The 21,087-nt window shown below is 42.6% G+C and overlaps 1 protein-coding gene, 1 long non-coding RNA gene and 1 pseudogene across 2 annotated transcripts in view; 2 read left to right on the top strand and 1 right to left on the bottom strand.

Moving 5' to 3' along the window:
* Glis3 (GLIS family zinc finger 3) overlaps positions 1 to 21,087 on the top strand; it is a 407,081-nt gene that overhangs the window by 131,914 nt on the left and 254,080 nt on the right. The window contains 2 exon segments of the mRNA XM_040745944.1: positions 3,508 to 4,600; positions 4,602 to 4,625. Of these exon segments, the coding sequence (XP_040601878.1) occupies positions 3,508 to 4,600; positions 4,602 to 4,625 (1,117 nt within the window).
* On the bottom strand, positions 10,776 to 12,277 carry LOC121140459. The gene is made up of 2 exons (XR_005877299.1): positions 12,090 to 12,277; positions 10,776 to 11,091 (listed from the first exon to the last, which is right to left on the bottom strand). It is a non-coding gene; the product is annotated as an uncharacterized LOC121140459 (long non-coding RNA).
* The window catches only part of LOC101827091, an 82,663-nt pseudogene continuing 75,494 nt past the window's right edge, over positions 13,919 to 21,087 (top strand).

Below are 21,087 nucleotides of genomic sequence, written 5' to 3' on the forward strand. Positions count from 1 at the left end.
TCCTAGGATCTGTGGGTTTGTGGCACATATATGTCATATATTATATATTATACTCATATAGATTTAGTTACATGCACACTTTCTATATGTACATGTGGTTTTCCTCATGAATATCAGTCTGAGGAATTCTATATGACCTTTAAGTTCAAACTTCATTTAAGCTTTAGAACAGAACAGCTCAACCTGGTCATCACAGCTCCTACGGCTTGTAGAGAGCACATTTTTTCTAATGGCTTCTGAGTTTTTCACTTTGCTTTTATTTGGTTTTAGATTCATCACCTTGCCTTTCACATACAGTTCCAAATAAACCAGTCACCAGAAATAATGTCGTTAGGATCAGATGAACATATGGAAATGGAGATTGCTCTCAGTGTGGTGACACAGCTTTCTGAGTTCTTTGTCACTTTCTCTTCCACAGGCCTGGTGTGTGTAGCAGCAGGGGTTACAGGCTAGAATCCTGGGCAGCCTTCACACTCGTTTAGCCTACTGTTGCAGAAAAATAATTTGTGTTGCTGTCCTAGCTGTTGTGATTCTAAGCCTGTTTTTTACCAAGTCTTTCAGTCAAGCAGAGCATTGTGAACCACACGGGGTACATTGTGAAGAAAGGGAGCTGGATAGGTCTCTGACAGTCACTTACCTTCATTTGTACTTTAGTAAGGACCTCCCATCACTCCTTTGGGGTCACGGACTTTTCGTTGTTTTCTTTTTATAAAAATATCTGATTTATCTCATACTGTGTATTCAATAAGTTAATTTATAAAAATGCTCAGTAAGCTTTGTCAGTAATGGTTCATCAACTATTGTGATGTTTTTATGAATTGATTCTGTTCTTTGTGATAGATAGCATCTTACTATGCAGTCTATGTTGGTTTCAAATCACGATCTCCTAGCCTTAGCCTTCTGAATCCCAGGATGGGATTCCAGACTTGCATCACCAGGCTGGGTCCTTCTCTATGTACTCCCTTCATCAACAGGCGTTGGAGTGCTTCGTTTGTATTTAACACTCTGGTAGGTACAAGGGAGATAAATAGCATCCTTTCTGATGGAAAGGCCTTGACATTTGTGAGCACGATCCTCAGAGGTGCTTTACAGCATGGTGCAGATGACAGAGCTGCCTTACAAAGAGATAGATTTCATGGGATAGGACTCTGAATGATTAGGTCTCCTAAAGTGCATCGTTTAGAGACATAGGAAGTGGCTCCCATTTGTTGGAAGTTTTGTTCCTAGTTAGGGAGCTAGGGGGAGGTCTCTGTTCATGCCTTTTCTTTTGAGTAGACGGTTCAGTTTGCTTTCTGAAAAAAGATTTGACAACTGCCTAGGAAAACTGAGATGGCGAGGAAGTTAAGCAGCATGTCTGCACAGGGATATACTGTGCTACACATTAAGCCATGTTCAGCATATTTTAAGAGAAATAAGGTTTGCCTTTCATTATTGGAAAAATGAACATGTTTCTCTGTGCTGCCACTGAGCCAAATAATGTAGCTTTATCAGCAATATGCATACAGTTGAATGAGCTACTCTGCCTGTTAGTCACTGCTTGAAAGTCTGAGATGTTCTAAAATGGCTACCTCCCGGGAACAGACACCCATTCAGCCGTGGAGCTCTGTCAGTGTTCTGACATCCCATAGTTCCTTGACCTTGGTGAAAAGCAGAGTCGGTCGTCTCTGCTTCCTTTATAGCATGTCTGATGATGTGGCTTGTGTCTGAATGTAATTCCTGACTCTCGCGGAGGATAGGGGTCCAAAGGCTCTTGACATCCAGTCACCAGGAGCCTTCTGCTGAGCTCTGCAGGACGAGCCATGTGCTGTAAGTCTGCTTGGAAAATAAGTGAGAAGTGTCCATGAGGAATTAAAACCCAAACAGTTCAGAGACCACCCTGAAGCTTTCGGGAGGACTTTAGTCCCAGTGTAAGGATGTGAAGCAAGAAGCAAATCTGTGTCAAGGGCAGATGGACATAGGTTCCTGCTGTGTTTGTCACTGGGAAACATTACTGCACCCAATGGCAACTTCAGGGCGATTACAGTGTTACTACCTGACACTGTGCTTTTCCAGAGTGGAGAAGTCTTCTTGACAGTATGCAAGGCTTGACTTGATAGAAACAGTATTCCTGGTTTCCATGTTTGAAGCAGAGTAGGGAACGGGTGAAATGATGCTTCTCCTTTCTTTACAACAGGTTAATATTTAACAGCTAGAGACAGTTAAGTGTGTTCATGTAGGGAAGTCACACATTTTGTGTGAGAATTATTGGTGATTAATTTATTTAAATAGAAGAATCTAGAAAGCCAGTTGCAGACACATACCAAATAAGCTACGTTTCTCAGCAGTCTGCTACATCTGAGTGGGGGTCTGGCACCTTTTCTCTTTGTCTACATGTTGACCCTTTTGGGGATGAATGTTCTGTCCAAGGGATATAGCTTTTCTCTTTTTTATTGTTTTTAAGGCAATAATGTCCCTGTAAAGCACAATGGATTTTCAAGGAGCCAGAGTTATCATTATGAACCACTTTGATATGCAAACAATGCATTGTGACATATTTAGCATTTTTTTGTAAACGGTAAGGACAGGGAAGGAATTGTTGTAAAGATGAACCACTGCAAGTGAATGACCTGTTCTTGGCCTTACGCTGCTCAGATCCAAGGACAAGAGCTCATGGGAAACCTATCTAACAAGTGTGGTTAAACCCACATGGCCTGATGCATGATTCCAAATGCAGCTTTTCAGTTTGTTACTTCTTTGTGTATAATAGCTTTGTTCTATTAAGGGCTATTTTTTTGTGTGTAACAAAGGGTGAACTCTGTGCCTCCAGCATGCTAAGTATGCACTTTATCACCAAGGTATGCCTTCTGTCCGTGTGTTTTATATTTTCACAAATTTTCTAGGGCCGTCTGAAATGAATGAGTACTTGGCATTGTAAATTACCCTTTAAAAATGTCTAATGTGATAATATCATTGACAGTAAATTGTAAAATTATTATTAAGTCTCTAGCATTTAACTTGGATATTTACTTTAAAAAAATCATGGGCTCATATGTTACCTTCCCAGGTAGATTTTAACTGAAGCCTAGTATTGTTCAGAACTGTATAACTTGGATGTCTACTCTGGTTTGGGGTACAAAGTAGGTGCTTGACATATACTCATTTCGTTTACCAAGACAAGGGCCTATAACTTTTTCCTAGTCCCCAGTTCCCCCTTCTCTATAAAAGGAGGTACTTTGAGATAATTGAGGACTATTAATTCTCATTAAAGTGCTAGAGTATTTATAACAATAACTCACTGTTCTAGTAAGCATTCACTTTTATTATTTGTCTCTGTAAAGTATTATTTACCTGGAACTAGAAACCCTGGATTCTGCCAATAGTCTAAGAACTTGTGTTTAGGAAGAATGTAATAGCGGACATACTTAAGGGATTGCCAGCCTGGTGTTCTCTTAGCTCTTAAGCAATCCACAGCTCTCTGAAATGTCTTTTTTCTTTTTTCTCTCCCCTTCTCTTTGGCTGCTGCTCCAGATCCCTTATTTTGCAAGAGTCTCTGGTATCCACGACTTTGAGTCTGACAGAGAGTCAGTCGGCCTTGAGTGTGAAGCAAGAGTGGTCTCAGAGCTACAGGGCTTTTCCTTCACTTTCATCCAACCACGGCTCTCAGAATGGCATGGACCTAGGGGACCTCCTGAGCTTGCCTCCTGGCACGCCAGGGTCCAGCAACAGCGTCTCTAACTCGTTGCCACCTTACCTTTTTGGCATGGAAAATAGCCACTCTCCTTACCCTAGTCCTCGACACTCAGCCACCAGGTCCCACTCTTCCCGCTCCAAGAAGAGAGGGCTGTCCTTGTCCCCTCTGTCTGATGGCATCGGGATTGACTTCAACACTATTATCCGCACTTCGCCCACATCCTTGGTTGCCTACATCAACGGATCAAGAGCCTCCCCTGCCAACGTGTCCCCACAGTCGGAGGTCTACGGGCATTTCCTGGGTGTTCGCGGCTGCTGCATCCCCCAGTCTTGTGCAGTGTCCAGTGGGCAGAAAGGCGTGCTGCTGGCCAGTGGAGGACAGGCACTGCCAGGCTACGTCGAGGATGGTACACTGGAGTACGAGCGCATGCAGCAGCTGGAGCATGGTGGCCTGCAGTCTGGACCTGTAAACAACATGGTGCTGCAACCGGACCTAACGGGCCAGGATGGCCAGTCAGCCAACATGCTCAAGACGGAGCGCCTGGAGGAGTTCCCAAGCAGTGCCTTGGACCTGCCCTCCGCGCCACCTCTCCCTCCTCTTCCCCCGCCTCAGGGCCCCCCACCCCCATACCATGCCCACCCGCACCTCCATCACCCAGAGCTCCTGCCTCACACACAGCCACTGGCCCTGGCCCAGGCTGGCCTGGATGAGGATGGGGAGATGGAGGACTCTGGGGGCAAGCACTGCTGTCGTTGGATAGACTGCAGTGCCCTATATGACCAGCAGGAGGAACTGGTGAGACACATCGAGAAGGTCCACATAGACCAGAGCAAGGGGGAAGACTTCACCTGCTTCTGGACTGGCTGCCCTAGAAGGTACAAGCCCTTCAACACCCGCTATAAATTGCTGATCCACATGAGGGTCCACTCGGGGGGAGAAGCCCAACAAGTGTACGGTGAGTGATTTGGACTTTCTAAAGCACTGCGCCACCTTTCTTGAAGGCCCAACTTTATTTCATGCATGCATTTCATCAAACACAGGAGACTGTTTCTACTGTTGTGGAATTTGGATGTGTGGTGGTGAAAGCACCCGCACGGTGGCTTGCCTTTTCAGCTAGCTGGCACCAGGGGAAGGTTTCTTTGATAACTGGTCGTCGCTGGTTTCTCTGACTTCTAGCTCAAGCCCCATGCCACCATGGTAGTGGGGGCCAGTACACCTTACTGTAGTCTGGGAAAATGTGGGTGAGACACAGACTCAGTGTTCTCTTGACTGTGTGGATATTCCAGGGCAGGGGACCATGTGCTATGCCACAAGCAAGATTTTGCGCTTTTCCAAAGAACAGACTCAGGGTTGGTTTTTTTTTTTAACCTCTAAAAATTTAGGTGAGATTTGGGGTTCAGGAATGATTTTGACATTTAAGAAAGGAATTCACTTAAGAACTTGACTACTGAAATTGTTGCAGCATACACATTCATACCAGCACACGGTACCTTTCAGAATTGTGAAACTCATTAATGATTTACAGCAAGGAAACACCAGAGGCTACCATGGGAACAGGGTCTCACGGGATCTCACTTAATTTTGAGCAAAGAGGATTTTGTGGAGGGACACAAGGACAGTGGGCTGAGAAGGCTGTGTTGTGTGCCTTGGTGTTGAAGCACACGGGTCTTCTGTCCGTCCTGCCTCTCTTTTTCTCAACACGGATCCTGGAACTCTTGTTCTGTTGCTTGGCAAGATTGACTGTTTTTGAATACTATGATTCCTAAATGCTTTCACAACAATTTCACACCTCACAGAAACCCTTAGGGCTTATAAGCAGGACTTCACCCCCGGGATCACAGAGATAGCTTTGCACAATCTGAGATGGCACACTGAACTCTGCAAAAAAGAGGAACATATGTTTTCTGTTAGTCTAGATGGACAGGAATAGTTCTTCCGAGATGGAACTGAGAATTCTGTGTAGTCCCTTAATATTGAGATTTCTAGAGATCAGTGATTGAGTGAAGACTACAAACCAGTTGGAAAAGGAACTTGTTTTAACGGTGACCTTCCAACCAGAATCATCCCTTTCTGAATATGATATATAGTGTCTGGACTGTGTTTATCTTTGACTGTTGATTGGCCAGACTGTGATTCATGCAAAAGCATACCATACAGGTGATAGAAGGAATGCAAGAATTAGAAGCACTTTTCACCACGCCATAGGTATTTTTGAAAGAGCTTTAAGGCTTTCTGGTGGAATGAAATTGCATTTGTTGTCATTACATTATACCCCATGTTGTGATTTTTCTTAAGGAAAACCTGAAGCTGATGCATTGTGAGCATGCCAGGTTCCATGAGTGAAAAGAATAATTACATTCCAAGAGGCCAAACCATACTCAGTCAGTAGGGTTCTGTGTTAAAAATGCCAGAATGAGACAAGCGATTGAAGGCAATTCCATTTACTCTGTTTGGAACACAGGAGCCTGTTGCAAACAGGAAAGACATCCAGTCTCCAAAGGAAAACAGTCTAGCCTTTTAGTTCTGACTAATCCTGGCTGAAAATAATTTACTGGATTGGGTTTTACTGAAATAAACATTAAAGTTTGAATTATCAAAAAATACTTTTTTGCATTGCAACATTAATTTTTATAAAGTAAAAGGATTTCCCCATTTTCGCCTGTGGCCCCAGAGTTTTCAGAGTCATACAACTTTGCAGAGTTGGCTTTTGCTAAAGTGCATGATGGATATTAAAAATAGAAAAAGTAAGAATAGCTGAGAGGTGAGTGTATGCAGACTTGCACTGCTGTTCACTGTGCCATTCAGGATGGGCAGATGAGGTAATTCTGTTCTCCTAATCTGCCCTCTCCTCATTAGTAGGTGGAAACTTTGCAAAACTCACACTGCTAATCCGTTAGTGTAGCAAAACCAGAATCACAGGCCACTTGCATGCTGTGGTGCAAATGAAGTTAAAGAAAAGTTTCTTAGGAGCAACTGATGCTGTAGCTTCACTGTGGGGAGGGTATGTTTTTAACAGGAAGACAGCCATTGTCGTATGAGCTTACACACCATGTACCTTCTGTCTTCTGTTATGTTGCTACATGCCGTGTGCTTGATATGTGGGCCTGCAAACAACATGGCTAGAGCCATGGCAGGTAAAATGACCATGTTCTTTGGGAGAGGTGCTCTTCAGGTTGTGGTGGTGGCTGCTGAGCCTAGGAGTAGTTTAAATTCTAAGGCCCAGTCCACTTTAATGTATGTCTGACTTCTATTACTCTTCTGTATATGAACATTGGACATTGTCATCATTCTCACTTGCTGGGATTATTGAACCATGAAAGGGAATGGTGACCCCATGTGTTTGGTGACCATGACTACAAGCAACACACACACATAACTTCTGGATGTTATGGTAAAAGGAGTGTGTGTCGGGACTGAGGCCTGCTTTACAGTAAGAGGCTGAGGTGCCGTCCTCACATGCCTAGTCCCCTTTGCTCCATGGGAGAATGCATCCTGCCAATCATTTCTCATTGTGACTCGGCAGACAAACCGGAACATGGGGTGCAGATCACTCAGGATTCTTGGTGGCACAGCCAGGGGAAAATGCAGACTTCATTGTTTGGTTCTGTTTCTAGAAGAAGAGGATGGGTTCCTTTCTCATCTAAGCAGCCCTACCTTTCACCAGATTACATGCTGACAGGCTCTATGGAGTCTGTCCTTGCAGTTGGGGTTGTATGGCAGAAACAATTTCAAACAGTGGCAAAGTTTTGAAAAGCAAAGGCCTCAGTAGGCAGATTTCTTATGAATCAGAAACAAGATGTGGCAAAGTTTTAAAGTGCCCAAGTCCTTCCACTAATGTGTTTTAACTAAAGCAGTTTCTAGGTGCCCACCATTCTCTTAGGCCTTGCTTTTAGATCAACTCTGTCTTTGGCGAATCTTGAATTGCTGACTGTTGAGCATTCCTGAGTCTTTCTGAGATGATGAGGTGCCTGATTTTCAATTCAGAACAAGTCTTAGAGACATGGAATTTGTCTCTTTTTGTTTTCTTTTCCCCAGACATTTCAGCGTTGCTAAGAGGATATCATAAAGTGTATTAAATCATAAAAGTATACAACCATTCCTTAAGGCTCCCATAGTGGTGGTTCTAAAAGAATGTGGCACATGCTTTGACTCTATGGAGATCTCTTTGCCTTTCAGCTGAGGGATGGACAGTGCCTATGAGTGTTTCCTGGGAGGTTTTGAAGTGCCTTCTGAATGACATGAGAAGCTTGGTCCATGAGTGTTTATGCTGAGAAACAGCCTGTCCCAAGATCAGGGCCCAGGGTTCTGTTTAGGATCAGAACCACCTGGCCCATTTTCCTGCACAATTGAAAGCATTTGTGCCGGGAGGTTAAGGAGTGTTCAGAAGGGAATTAGGGGCGATGTGGGTTGCCACTTACACTTTGCTTATTTTTCCTGGATGAATTTAATCCAATAGCAAAAAAGAGTTTTGCAAAACTTTTACCCACCCACAAATTTTCATGAAAATGTCACTGACCAAAGACAGTTTTGAATTTTGTATGAATTGACTCATTTCTCCACAGGCATTTTCCCTGGCAAAACCCAGTGTATTTGCTTTGGCTTGGATATTGGGCAGTTTGCTTTTTAAGTAACATTGGATTATGAGCACAAGAAAATAAATAGAGAACTGGAACCATGTCCCCATTCCTCTCTTATGGCCTGATGTATGGGTCATGGGCCAGCTTTGACCATGCGAGACATTTTTTGAGGAAAAGTAAATCTGTTATACTCTTCCTCCCACAACCTCTCTTTTGTTATTTTTGATAACATTTGACAACGATGTGATTATAACAATTATATGACCAGAAGGGACTTTAGGAAAATATTATTTAACTATAATTATTAGTTAGCACACCAGAATCTTTATGTTGGCAGCAATGTGTAAATTTTCATAGTACCAGGTATTGATAAGGGTGTGGAGAGTGAGATGTATGTATGTGTGTTACTTTTTCTAGAAAAAGCAAATTGGTATAAACACCTTGGAGAACAGTTTGGAAGTACATAATAAGGATGAAATGTGCATATCCAACAAAACAATGCCTAGGTGTCTCTCCTGAAGACTCCTCCACATGGCATCATGGAAACATGAAATGACACACACATTACATTTGTGGGGTTTTTAATATATAAAAGTATAATTAACTTGACTGTCCACAGACAAGGCAAACCAGTTGACTATGGTTTATTCCTATGAAATACTATGAAAGAGTTGAACATTAGTGAAATACACTCCACATGATAAATCTCACAAAATAAAGTTGAGTATCATGGTATGTGCAAAATGCAGTATAATGCAATTTGTGTGCATTGAAGCCCGCAGAAGAATCATAAGGATCTGCAGATACACAATTATGTGGTTAAACAAATCCTATGGGCAGAGTAACCAGTAATCTGGGGTAGTGGATATTTCTAGAGGGGAAAGAAATATGAAGAAATAGGATGTGGGGGTTTTGCTTCTTGTCTTTCTGAGACAGGGAATTAAAGTATGGAAAAGCTCTCACTTCTGTCTGGCTTGGTGGCAGTGGTACAGGTGTTGCAGGGGTTTGTTACAAACCCTTTCATATCTACTCGAGATGTTCTACATCTTTGTATTTTTATCTTAATACAGTAGGAAATCGATTAGTATACACTTTAACTTCCTTCTACACATATCAGTTTTCAGTTGAGAACAAAGCTGAGGAAAATTGATTTTTCCAAGGTTAGTGTTTGGCTGCTCCCTGTTTAGGGCCTCCTGGGCTTTTTGCTACCTTTCCTGACATTGGACTCAATTGGAGTGCTTTCCAGAGCCCTGGTCCTGGTCTGCACTGGAGCATCTGGATGTGATGGGTCGGGGTGAAGTCCCCGTAGGTGGTTCTAATGGGTATCCATGCCTGAGACCCAGGCTCTTCAAGTTTCTAAGTTCTGACCTTGAGCTCTAGATACATAAAAAAACCAACATGCCGCTGAGTTCAAGCGTGGAGAGGCTGTGTTAGGATCCAGGATATTCTCATTTTCATTGTTATCTGATAATGACCATGGTAGGCTCATCTTTCTTAGAAAGAAAACCACAGAGAAGGAGTGGAGAGACCCAGGCAGTAGCAGCAAATGCGTGTCCATCTTATATGCTCAGGGTTACTGTTCTGAACTAGTACTTAAATATTGACATGGGACTTGTCTTTAGCTGTAGGGACAACATTGCTATCTCCTTGGCCACTTGAGTTAACAGTGACATTGAGAAAGCAATCATATAGTTTCCATTTTTAAAGAAAAGAGAGAGTTGGTCCTGTCCAAATACAGACTCTCCTTGCAAAAATAAAACAAAACACCCAAATCTATCTTCAAAACATTGCTGAAGAGTTGGTATGTTAAAAAAGACAGAATTTTCCCTTTTTATAAAATCTTCTTGATACGATTAAATAAATAAAATTAACATTAATATCCTCTTTGTCTCTTGAGGCTGAAATACCACCAGTAAAACATCTGGTAAAGATCAGAGAGACTGCAACTTCCAAGTCATATCCCACAAGGCTTCAGTCTGTCAAATATTAGATGCAAACCCAATGATTTTAAACAGTGAAATCCAATCTCAAGACTTTTTCCAGTCATTTTTACATGAGAGGTCTACAAGCAGATTTATCTATGTAGATACACGTTCAACATACTGTATATATATATATATATGTATATATATATATGGCACCACAAACTGCAACCCCCAAGAATAGGGAACAGTGAAACCACAGAAGTTACCATCAGAAGGGGAAGTGACCACCATCTGTAAGGCCTCTGTCAAATCAGATTTCACATTCCAAGATTGGAAACCTGCCATTTGGTAGTGGTTTAATTCGATTTCTCTGCAGAAAGCATTTAATCCACTGTACCTGGGGAACGAGGCTTTCTTGAACTTTGCCCTGAAAATAAATTCATAACAGATTTTTTAGCAAATGTTTTGAAGAAAATCATGGTTTATGTTTCTTTATTCTGTGATTTTAGGATTAATGAAAAATAATAGATAATGAGAGTGTCTCTAAGAGGTTAATATTTGAGGATTAATCCTCATTAGGCAAAATCATTAACTACTTGATGGTTAATGTTCCCTTTAGTTCATATTTATTTTGTGGTTCATCTCTAATTTTATCCCCCGAAATAACATTTTTTACAATTAGAATTATGTAAATCTTTCCACAAATGATTAGATTAAGGGAGTACATGTCAAAGCGTTTGGGTTTTGTTCATGTATAGTTTTACAAATGTATTTTTCTTAGCTTTTTCAGACTTCAACAGTGTGGAAAATTCATTTGGCAATTTATTAGAAAGGTCTCTAGTGACTTTTGGAATATTTCTTAATTATCCCTTCTTTGAGTGGTGATGTTGACATCCTTGAATCCAGATAGAATTTGATCCTGTAGAATAAAAGAACAAACTTGTTTATATTTTTTAAAAAGGCAGTCTGTCTGATTCTCTGATCTCTCAGAGATATTTGCTTCAAGTTCTAGAACAAATGACTTGGAAAAGAGGGTTTTTTTCCTTTCTTTTTTCTAGGTAGTTAATGGTTCTTGCAGTCATTATTGAGCCAAAGCTTCTAGGCCATCATAAGACAATGAATGTATTAACCTTGGGCAGTGGATGTGCGTCTGGCAGACTTAGAACCTGGGCAGGACATGCCTGATTTCACATTTACCCAACTGTGGGCAGCCAGGTGGCCATATTCTGTGTGAATAGTGTGGAGCCTAAATAGCTGTCATTAATCACATAGACTTACTTGTGTGAGAAAGTTGAGTGAAGCCTGCCTGCCCTTATTGGATAGCACAGTGTTAATATTGATTTTCTTGGGCCATCAACATGCTCTTCAGTAGGGAGAATGGCTAATTGTTTAGGAAAACTTTAAGGCCATTTTCAAGGTGACTGATCTGAGAAATGGTTTAGAAGTTGGAAAATGAGATGACCAGGCAATGTGCTGAGTAGATTACCCACAGTGCTCCAAACAAAGAGGTCTCTGGTCTATTTCCTTTGACGATGACTGTAAACGGGGGCATAGAAACCCTGCTCACATAGCATGTGCACTCACGTGTGGACTCCATGAGTGTGCTTTCACTCATCTGAAGGACCACCCCCTAAGGACTTCTACTGTTCAACAGGGACCTTACTCAAATTTGATCAGTTACAAACCTATTTAGCATAAATGGAAATCTAGTTAATAAAAACAAAGCCCTTAGGCACTGTCTTTACTGAGGAAGCAACACTGTTGCAGTGCACATGAAATGAACCATTGACTAGCCCTTTCTATCATCTCTTACGTTTACAGATTAATTTTTTATTACAGTGTACCTATGGGCTGGGCTTAGTTGACAAAGCATTTTCTAATCAATTGAGGGGCTAAGCTGAGAGTCCCAGAACTCACGTAAAATCCTTGGCATGGTGGTGTGCTTCTCTCATGACAGCACCAGGGAGACAGGGGTCCCTGTCGCTCACCATGAGCTCCAGATTCAGTGATCTTGACCCTGCCTCAAAAGTAAGAGAGAATTGAGGACATCTGATGTGTTCCCCTGGCCGGCCTCCACACGCACTCGCAGACATGTGCACAGGCATACCACCTCCGTATACACACAGTGTATCTGTTGGTGACACACAGTTTGCTTTCTTTGCCATGTGAGCCGCTAGGGAGCCACGTGAGTGGGAACAAGAAGCAAAAGCTTTTCTGTTGTGGACTTGAAAGATAAACAATTAAAAACCTGGGCAAAGCTAGAGAAGGAGACCCGGACTGTTTGATCAATTATGTGAAATGATTAACATGTGGACAGAGGCCATGTACATTATCCTGTGCATGAGTAGCTCTCCTTTAGTTAAATATTTCCTTTAATAATCTGTAAAGAGACTGAAGTACTGTTAAACTAAGCTGTGGCCTGGCGCTTATTATGCTGAGCTTGTCAGTCCCTTTTAAACTTTTTCCTCCACTGCTGAGGTTCATTTTAAATGTTTTTTTTTCCAGCTCACACTAATTAATAGAGAACAGAGCTAAAAGCTTAAAATGTTTAGTGGAAAGAAAAAAAAAGTAAATCAATTGTTCTCAGTATGGCTCTCTTTTCCCAGTGAGTCTGTCCGGCCACTGGACCACTGTAGACTACAGCCCTCTGTAGCTTGCAGTGGCCCACGAGAGGGAGGTGTCCGTTCTTCCCGAAGCTGCACTGGCTGCTCTTTACTGCTTGGTTGGGCTGCCCTAGGCCAGATAATCTGTCTCTGCCAGGACACAGGCATTAGGAGCTCTTCCTGAGGGTCACGTGATCGGTCCTGGATCCTTACTCTTAAAAGTTACGAGGCAGCTTCTCAGGCTGATCATTCTAGAACAGTTTCTGTGCTTCAGAATGTATGATGGCATTTCACTGGGCACCCAGACTTCTGAGTGTGCCCTGTGATAGGAATCTCAGCTCTGCTGTGTTCTGCTTGGCCACGCCCTCTTCATTCCAGTCCCAGTCAGTTTCTAGTGTACACCTTGTCGGCAAAAGCTTCAGTGACACTTCCTCGGTCAGGGGGATAGACTTGGGGCTGAGTGGGGTGGCAGAGAAGGGGAAATGGAGGACTCAGCCATTAAAACAGAAATCTGAGGTAGAAATGTGTTCCCATTCCATGTGCTGTGGCTCCCCCTGAGACTCGGTGCTGCGTGAAGGGCCTCTTTGCCACACACCCTGTTTGTCCTTGGCACACAGTTGAGGCTCTCTTTGGGGGACAATGGAAGGATAAATCCATGCTTACAACAGTAAATGGCTAAGAAAAGTTTCAATGAGTTGACCTTCCCATAGGGAACTGAGTTTTGACAAGGAAGGAAGGACATAGTAAGCCTCTCCCTTCAACCAAAGATTCCTTCAGGGACGTAGAAGAGAAGGAAAATGATTGTGCTATAAGCTGTTAGGTGAATTTAGTCCTCATAGTGGGTCTCAAAAATAACCTGTGGTTCTTGAGACTCAGGCTCTTTTCCTTCTACTACATACCCATTTATTGGTCACCTTTAGGTCCTACCGTAGCTCAGTAGTTAATACACACAATAATTAATAATCACACACACACATAAGAACGTGAAGCTTAGCTGGTAAATACATTGAGAGTCATTAGTTTGTTGTTTCTACTTGTGTAAATATTTGAAAATTTCTGTAATAAAGTATTAACAATGAGTAAAGTATTTTGACTTTCTTTTTTGGAAAGAGGAGTCTGTTCCCTTCACCTCCTGGGTAAGCCATGAAGATGAACTGGCCAGTTTTTGACAGTCTCCGAAACCACCTTAAGAATGAGATGCCGGTTGGGCATTGTCATGTATGTGCCTGCAAGGCTAGTGGACTGAAGCAGGGGGATGGGAAGTTTGAAGCTAGCTTGGGACAGGTAAGGGGGTGAGAGCCTCAAATCACCCTTAGGCGGTGATTTGAAAAGGCAAAAGTAAGAGGGGAATATTGTAAGATATATTAAGGTGATCTCATAGTGTCTTTGGCTTGGTATAATAAAAGTTTATTTCTCTTCAAAGCTGTAATACAGTTAGCTTTTGCAGTTGTAGAGTAACCCAGGGTCCCTCAGGATAAGGACAGCAGCCTGAGCATAGCCTGAAAGAGAAGTTAATGATTTTAAGCAACTGCCTTTCAAGGTGATGTGTTTCTTCCTCCATATCATTGGGCAGAACTCAGTCACATGGCCCAAAGCTGCAGGGGAGGCTGGGAGTGTGGCCTTTCTGTGGACTCGGGAGAAAAGTCGGAAGGTTTGATGAATGCAGTGTAAGGTGTCAGTCCGTGGAGCCAGAAGGCCCCCTCATTCCCTCTGTTCCCGGAAGGCCTTTCATAGTTTCTTGAAGAGAAGGGACATCTCAGTCATTTTCCTCTTGATGTCTGAGCTTCCTATAAGTGTTGACCACGTCTAGTCACACTGTCTTCATTTGTCTGTTTTTAAAGAAAATTTCTTTTTTTCCTCATCAATGCTAGCCTTGAAAGTTTGCTTTTCAATTTGCTAAGTTTTTCCCAGCCCAATCTCTACCCCCACCTCAGGTTTCCTTCCCAAAAATTCCATTCGCATACAATCAGTGTTGCTGGGAAAGTCTCCTTATCTCAAATGGATTACTCAGTTTCCCCCACCTTGTCCAAATTACATGTTCCGGGTGCATAATACGATGGTGCTCATCATCTTCTAAGCCACGAGGCTATGTAGGGCTTTCCTATCCCACAGGCACTCACCCTTCAGGGATATCTGGTCATTATCGAGGGCAAGGTCACAGATGAATCACCAAGACAGTCACCATTGTGCATAGAAATTTGGGTGTGACGACCACTTCACTAAGACCCTGAAACACAGTGGTTCCCATCTGTTCGTAAAGTAGCATATTTGGTACACACAGTGTGGTCATAAATGCTCTTCTGTTCTCTGAATGCTTGCTTTTGGTCATGAACTGGCACACGTTCAAGGAAAGAATGACAAGGTACCTCTATGGACACTTTTGGTCCATTTCCATGAATGTATTCAAACAAAACTAAATTGCCTGACTCTTTATTATATATCCTTTAGTGTGTTTAAACTTGCAAAATTATCCCTACGGATGACAAATTGTAAACACCATGCAAAACCACAGCCCTGGTTCAAGGCCTATCTCAGGGTTCAGCTGACATTCGCCCTTCTTAGAAATGTTTAAAGTGTTTTAGGAAAATGCAGCTAGGCAAACAAGCTTATCGGCAGCGACAATAAAAAAAATCATTGATTCTAATTAAGAGGCGTCACATATGCAGAAACAACGCGCTTTTGTGTGGTAGAAAGGCTTCCTGCTCTCTCAATGCATGGAGTGCTTTCCAGTGGCTTTATTTAACCTTGCTGACAAAGTTTCAGGCCCTGACCTTTTGGCCCATCTCAAGTGATTCAGCCGTACTTGTCGAAACTTGTCTAAGAGGTTAGTGGGAGGTGTGTTGGATCCAGTTGTTGTAAAAGTGCAACAGCAAGGCAAAGCCCTGTTTCTGAAAGCCAGGAGCTGCATCTAAAATGGAGGTGGGAAGCATTTGTGTTCTTGGGGCAAAGGCCGAGTTTATTGAAGCTGTTTCCTCCCTCTAGCAAGCGTTTCCCACAGCAGCCTAGTATACTGGCTGACCCACTGCTGGTGAGAACTCCAGCTTCTCCGGCTGTCTGGGTCAGCCTGATCCTGTTCCATTGTGTGTTTCTGGAAGGTTGCATTTAGATTAGGACCTTGATTTTGTGCTGTGTCCACAGAATGGGGTCTTTATGACAGAACCAGTCAAGGAAGGCACTGTACAATCTGAGCAAATAATGGAGAAATCACTCTAATTGCTTACTCTATTGAGGTGGTAAATCAAAATCAACAACTGTGCCACCCGCACTTTCCTTGAATTCAGAAGTTAAGAAAAAACGAATTTCTAGACCATGGGGTCAAGAACATAGATCTTGGTGAATCAATGGGCAATTTAGTTCTGAATTAAGAGTACATATTGACCACTTGTAGTGTCAATGATTTATTTTCAAGGAGTTCCATCAAAGGCATTGCTAGTTGCCTGATTGTATATTTCCTCCAAAGATTGCCTTGCTAATTACCATCAGTGAGTAACAGGGATTGCCAAGAAAAAAAAAGCCTATTGTGTCCCAAAGGAATGATGCTGCCAAGTGTCTTGATGGTCTCCTGCTGTACATGTCAAACAGCTGTGCCTACAAGTGAAATTTTGAAGTTGGATTCTTGCTTAGCAGAGATTAGAATAGACGTAATTGAAGGTATCTGTTATGGGGTACAGTTTCAAGCTCTTAAATACAGAATTCATGCATTTCGTAAACAACAAAACATTCTACTGACCATCACTAAACTGCTTTGTTTTGTCTCCTCCTCCACTTGACAAAACGACTATGTTATACAATTCAAAAGCAAAAAAGGAAACAAAAATGAGTATGATACACAATTCAAAAGCAAAAAGAAAACTGCTATCATGTGGAAGAAAACATCTGAGATTACTTGTATAATTGCTTCACTTAACATATTTTAGATATTTAAATATCTGGTTTATGTAATGCAGAGTTGTTCATCTAATTGTAGGTGTGAATGCTCTCTGGGGTCTTAAAAAGTGATTCTTAGATGCAAAGGGAAATAAAGGGTCTTGGCCGATTGCCTCCACTTCACTCCTGTGACTGCTGTCCTGAGCAAGCATCTCTTGCCAGTCCCTTCTTGGCAGGTAGTGGGGTTAGAAGAACTTGCAGAATAGATCCCACCCCAGATTCTCTGTGTTCCATGAACTCACACTAATGGGTGGAGGGAGTGAGCAACTTAGATATCCAAAGGAACGAAATCCCACTTCAGGGGGCGGGGAGTTTGACCTGTGTGCAGTAGATGCATCAAAAGAGTGTTGAGAATGAAGTGAACAAATAACAGAGAAGATGGTGTGAGAGGAACTTTGAGGATTGGATCATTTAGGACCTTGCAGACCCTTGTAAGGATGACTTGGAGTAGGATCTGATTTGTGCTGAAATCCTTGAGTGCTGTGTGAAGAGTAGATTGAGGATATGGAGTAAAGATGGGAGACTAAACTTCCAGGAGTGGGGTCATTGCACTAGCCTTCTGTCTGGTCATCTTATGTATAACAGTAGAAATTGAGATAGATCTGAACCCATGGCTAGATATGACAGGATTTTCCAAGGGTTGGGCATAGGCTATGGGAGCTGGAGATAATCAGATGTGACCCTCCTACCCCCAGCTTTAGCTTGGATAGTCCCTTTAACTGAAATGAGGGAGTTGTGGTAGAGTTGGGGTTTGGGCTTTCTAAGGAGTCTACTGGCCACTCAGATGGGAAGTCTGTACATTATAGTTAAGTTGTGACTGACATAAGCTAGGACTCACCCGTGTGTACATAGTATTTAGAGTTAGGAGACTGGACTACCTCAGGGAATGAAGGAGCAGAGTGATAGCAAATTTGTCTTTATTCTGGTCTATAGCAGGCTGTGGAAGGAGAGATGAGTGACAGGAGGAGGGAATTCCTCTTCACTACATACCTTGCATCTACTTTCCCGGCACTCTTGTGTTTCCTAACCCCACCTTGTTCCCAAATGCACCTAGGAGGATTTTGAGGGGTCAGTGAAGGGAAAAGATTGGAATGAAGATGCTTTCCGAAGTTAGCCTCCCATGGAAATACCTGCTTTTGTGCTTCTAGACAGGGAGCCAAACAAAGCAAGGGGCGCACATCATGGTCAGAAGCTTTTGGAATTGGAGGGCATACAGCTTGGTTCCTTTAGTAGCATCTACTGTGTAGGCTGTGTAGGCTGTGTAATCCTACTGAGGAACAGTAGTAGTATGTCATGCTGTAATCGATGGCAAGGGATCCAGAACAGTATATGTTGAGGGTGTTTTGAACAGTAGGTTGTTCTATGTCTTCCAAAGAGTCGAATCCCAGGATGATGCGTTTAAATAAATTAATCTCTGTGTTTTATGCTACCTTGTTCTAGAATGGGTTGTTTTCAGTTGCCTTACCGATTTGTCCTTAGAGAGGGCGTACTGATGAGGGCCCATGTGGAATGGCCATTTGTAGGACTGTCTGACAGGCTGTTGTCAGGGTCATGGTCTAAATATTTAGGAAAGGCTTTTATGTTGCTTTGCATAGTGGAGTTCTGTGGATCTGAGGAAATTATGTTAATTTTAAGATTACCTAATTTTGTTTATTCTCCCTATGGACACAGCTTAATGAAAACCCTTTTGGTGTGCCATGTGTCAGATTTGTTTACTGTAGGATGTGATACAGAGAGAGCAAGACCTTACATTTTAGCTTTTCAGGAGTTTATGATGTGCTTGTGTATGGCAATAAATGTAGCTGGCTCCAGCTGGGTGCTTCTTTTGTTTGACTGTTATGTCATGTCTGCATCCAAAGAGGAACTAAGGCTCTTGTTTTTCTTTTTTATATTTATTTTCCCCGTGTGTTGCCTCCCATCTCTCTCTACCTAATTCATTCCCTTGTCTTCTCTCTCCACACACAGCTCTTGAGAGGCTAGCTCGGAGAAAATGAGGGTGCAGAAGTGCTTCAGAGCACTGTTTCCCACGGGGCGCTGTGAAGGAAAACATATTCATTGTTTTAGAATGGTGACACCCAGTCAGACGTCTACAGACTAGGGAGTTTAGGTCAATGTGGGGACTGACTTTTAATATTTTGTGTTAAGGCACGCTACCCTACTAGGTGGGTCAGGGCAATCTAAAGTTAGGAGTGCTGATGTTTTGAGTGTTTAGACTGGTTAATTTTTGTTGGTGAGGTAAACTCTTGGGCATTGGGCACTGTTTAGCTGCATCCCTTGTGACTGTCCACCAGGTAACCCTTTACCACAGAAGTCACATAAAATCTTTATTCTGGTGGGAGGGGTCAGGGGAGATTGAATTGGAGAGACTTATCATGTAGAGATCTGTACAGACTTTGAGATCTCAGCCAGTGCCTGAAGCACAAAGTATGCGGCTTAAAAAAACAAGCTGGCTGTGAGGGTGATGTGATGACCCCTCTCACTTCCACAGCCTCGTTAAAGACCTTGTCCATGGCCACTATAACATCTGAGGACTAGCCTACAAGAAATAATCATGTGTTCTTCCAGGATGGTGGTGGGAACACATTGTAGACTATTTTTAGCAATCTTTTGACAGTACAGTTTCCTTTTGATAGAAGTAGGAAGTTCAGATGTCAATGGAGGCTTGGTTCTCTGTCCTAGAACAATGACCATGTCTAGAATTATCTATCCTTCCTTCTCCCCTACTCCCTCCCCCTTCTCCCCCCTCCCTTCCCTCTCAATCCCCCTTTCACCTGCCCCCCTCCCTTGTGTTGGGGGATTGAACTCATGACTTTGTATGTACCAGGAGGTAATTTACCATTGAGGCACATCCTCAGTCCTAGAATTTGTTTCTAGGGGGTGCTTACAAGGCATACATAGTACGGTATTTGAAAGCCAGAGCTCTATCCCTAGATGACAACAGTTCTCATCAGCTTTTGAACATTCATGGGGAAATCGAATTTACCAAAAATATACAGAATTTAGGGGCCCAATTTTATAAGTTTACTATGTGTGTCTGTGACTGCCCTGCCTCTTGGTTCTGGGTGTGAAGTTCCTGGGTCAAGATTCCTTCCCGAGTGGCTTATGGAAAGGCTCCACTTTTGAGCCCATGACCCTGGATAACAGTTCGTTAGATGTAAAAAGGGTTCTTGTTCCAGTATGATCCAGCTTCACTAAGACAAGCTAAATAGAGATTGCAATCTACCGCTGTGTCAAGGCTAACCTGCTTGCAAAATTAAACCTTTTTTAAAAAAATCAGCCCTGTGTAAATAATTTAAAAACAGCCAGCTTTCTGGATCATAATCAGAAAAATAGTAGGCATAATTACCAGTAGTTACATTTATTACGCTTAAAACAGTAATCCCTAACTTGAGTGAGCCTTCAGCTAGCTTGCGCCACACAGTAAGATAAGACCGACTTCTGAGACACTTACTTGGAGCTGGACCCACTGACACGTGACAGCAATTTTACATGGGTTATACTGAGCAATGAGAATCCCTCTCTGCCCATGACAGCAGAGAGTTAAGTGACAATGGCTGTGTTGGTGTGTTTGCTTTGAACCGGAGAGTAAGTAAAAGGATGTTCATGGTCTGAGACAGACTCTGGGGAAGCTCTGATCTGCCCAAATTTGTAACATCCGCCATTTATTTGTTCACAGCCTAGTGACAAATACACAATCACCATTTTCTCACAAGAGTCCTCTGAGTGAAGGAAGGTGGTGGGAGTGTCCATTTTCATTTTAGAATGCAAGAGCAGCTCATGGGACATGTTTTCCCTAAAGGTTAACTACCTAGAAAGTGTTGCACTATGAACCAGGATCAAGGGTTATAATTTTCCAACCAGTATCTTTTCCAGTCAGCCCCTCAAAAGTAACTATGAGGCATATTTATCTCATTCTGAACACTGCTGATTTCAGCATCCCCATCCCCCCCACAGACACACACCCAGGCCTACTGTTGTGCATGAATTTGAGGGAAGCATTTATTTTGCCTTCCCACTGGTGGTGTGAACCAGACAGGCACAGTCCCCAGGCTTCATAGAGCTCCATTCTGGGAGGAGTTTCTTCCCAGTGTTGAGTGAAATGGCTCTTTATAACGGAAACTCACAAGCCCTGGTCCCATCTCAAACACTATTTAACTTTTTATTGCTGCAGAAGAAAGGGTTCTTCTGACTTTACAGCATTGGTTAAAGGGAGACCTCAGCATTCAACAGAGAATCATCTCATCTTGTGTACAGCAGTGGGGAAATGGGAGTATGTCCCCTTTTGAGATGGGTTACCCTAGAAAAGTTCATTTGTATCCAAGAAAAACCTTATAACTCTCTGAATTGTATTATCAAGGAGTATTAGAAGTTCTTTTTTTAATGTT

Source organism: Mesocricetus auratus, unplaced genomic scaffold, assembly GCF_017639785.1.
Source record: "Mesocricetus auratus isolate SY011 unplaced genomic scaffold, BCM_Maur_2.0 Super-Scaffold_4256, whole genome shotgun sequence".
NCBI lineage: Eukaryota > Metazoa > Chordata > Mammalia > Rodentia > Cricetidae > Mesocricetus > Mesocricetus auratus.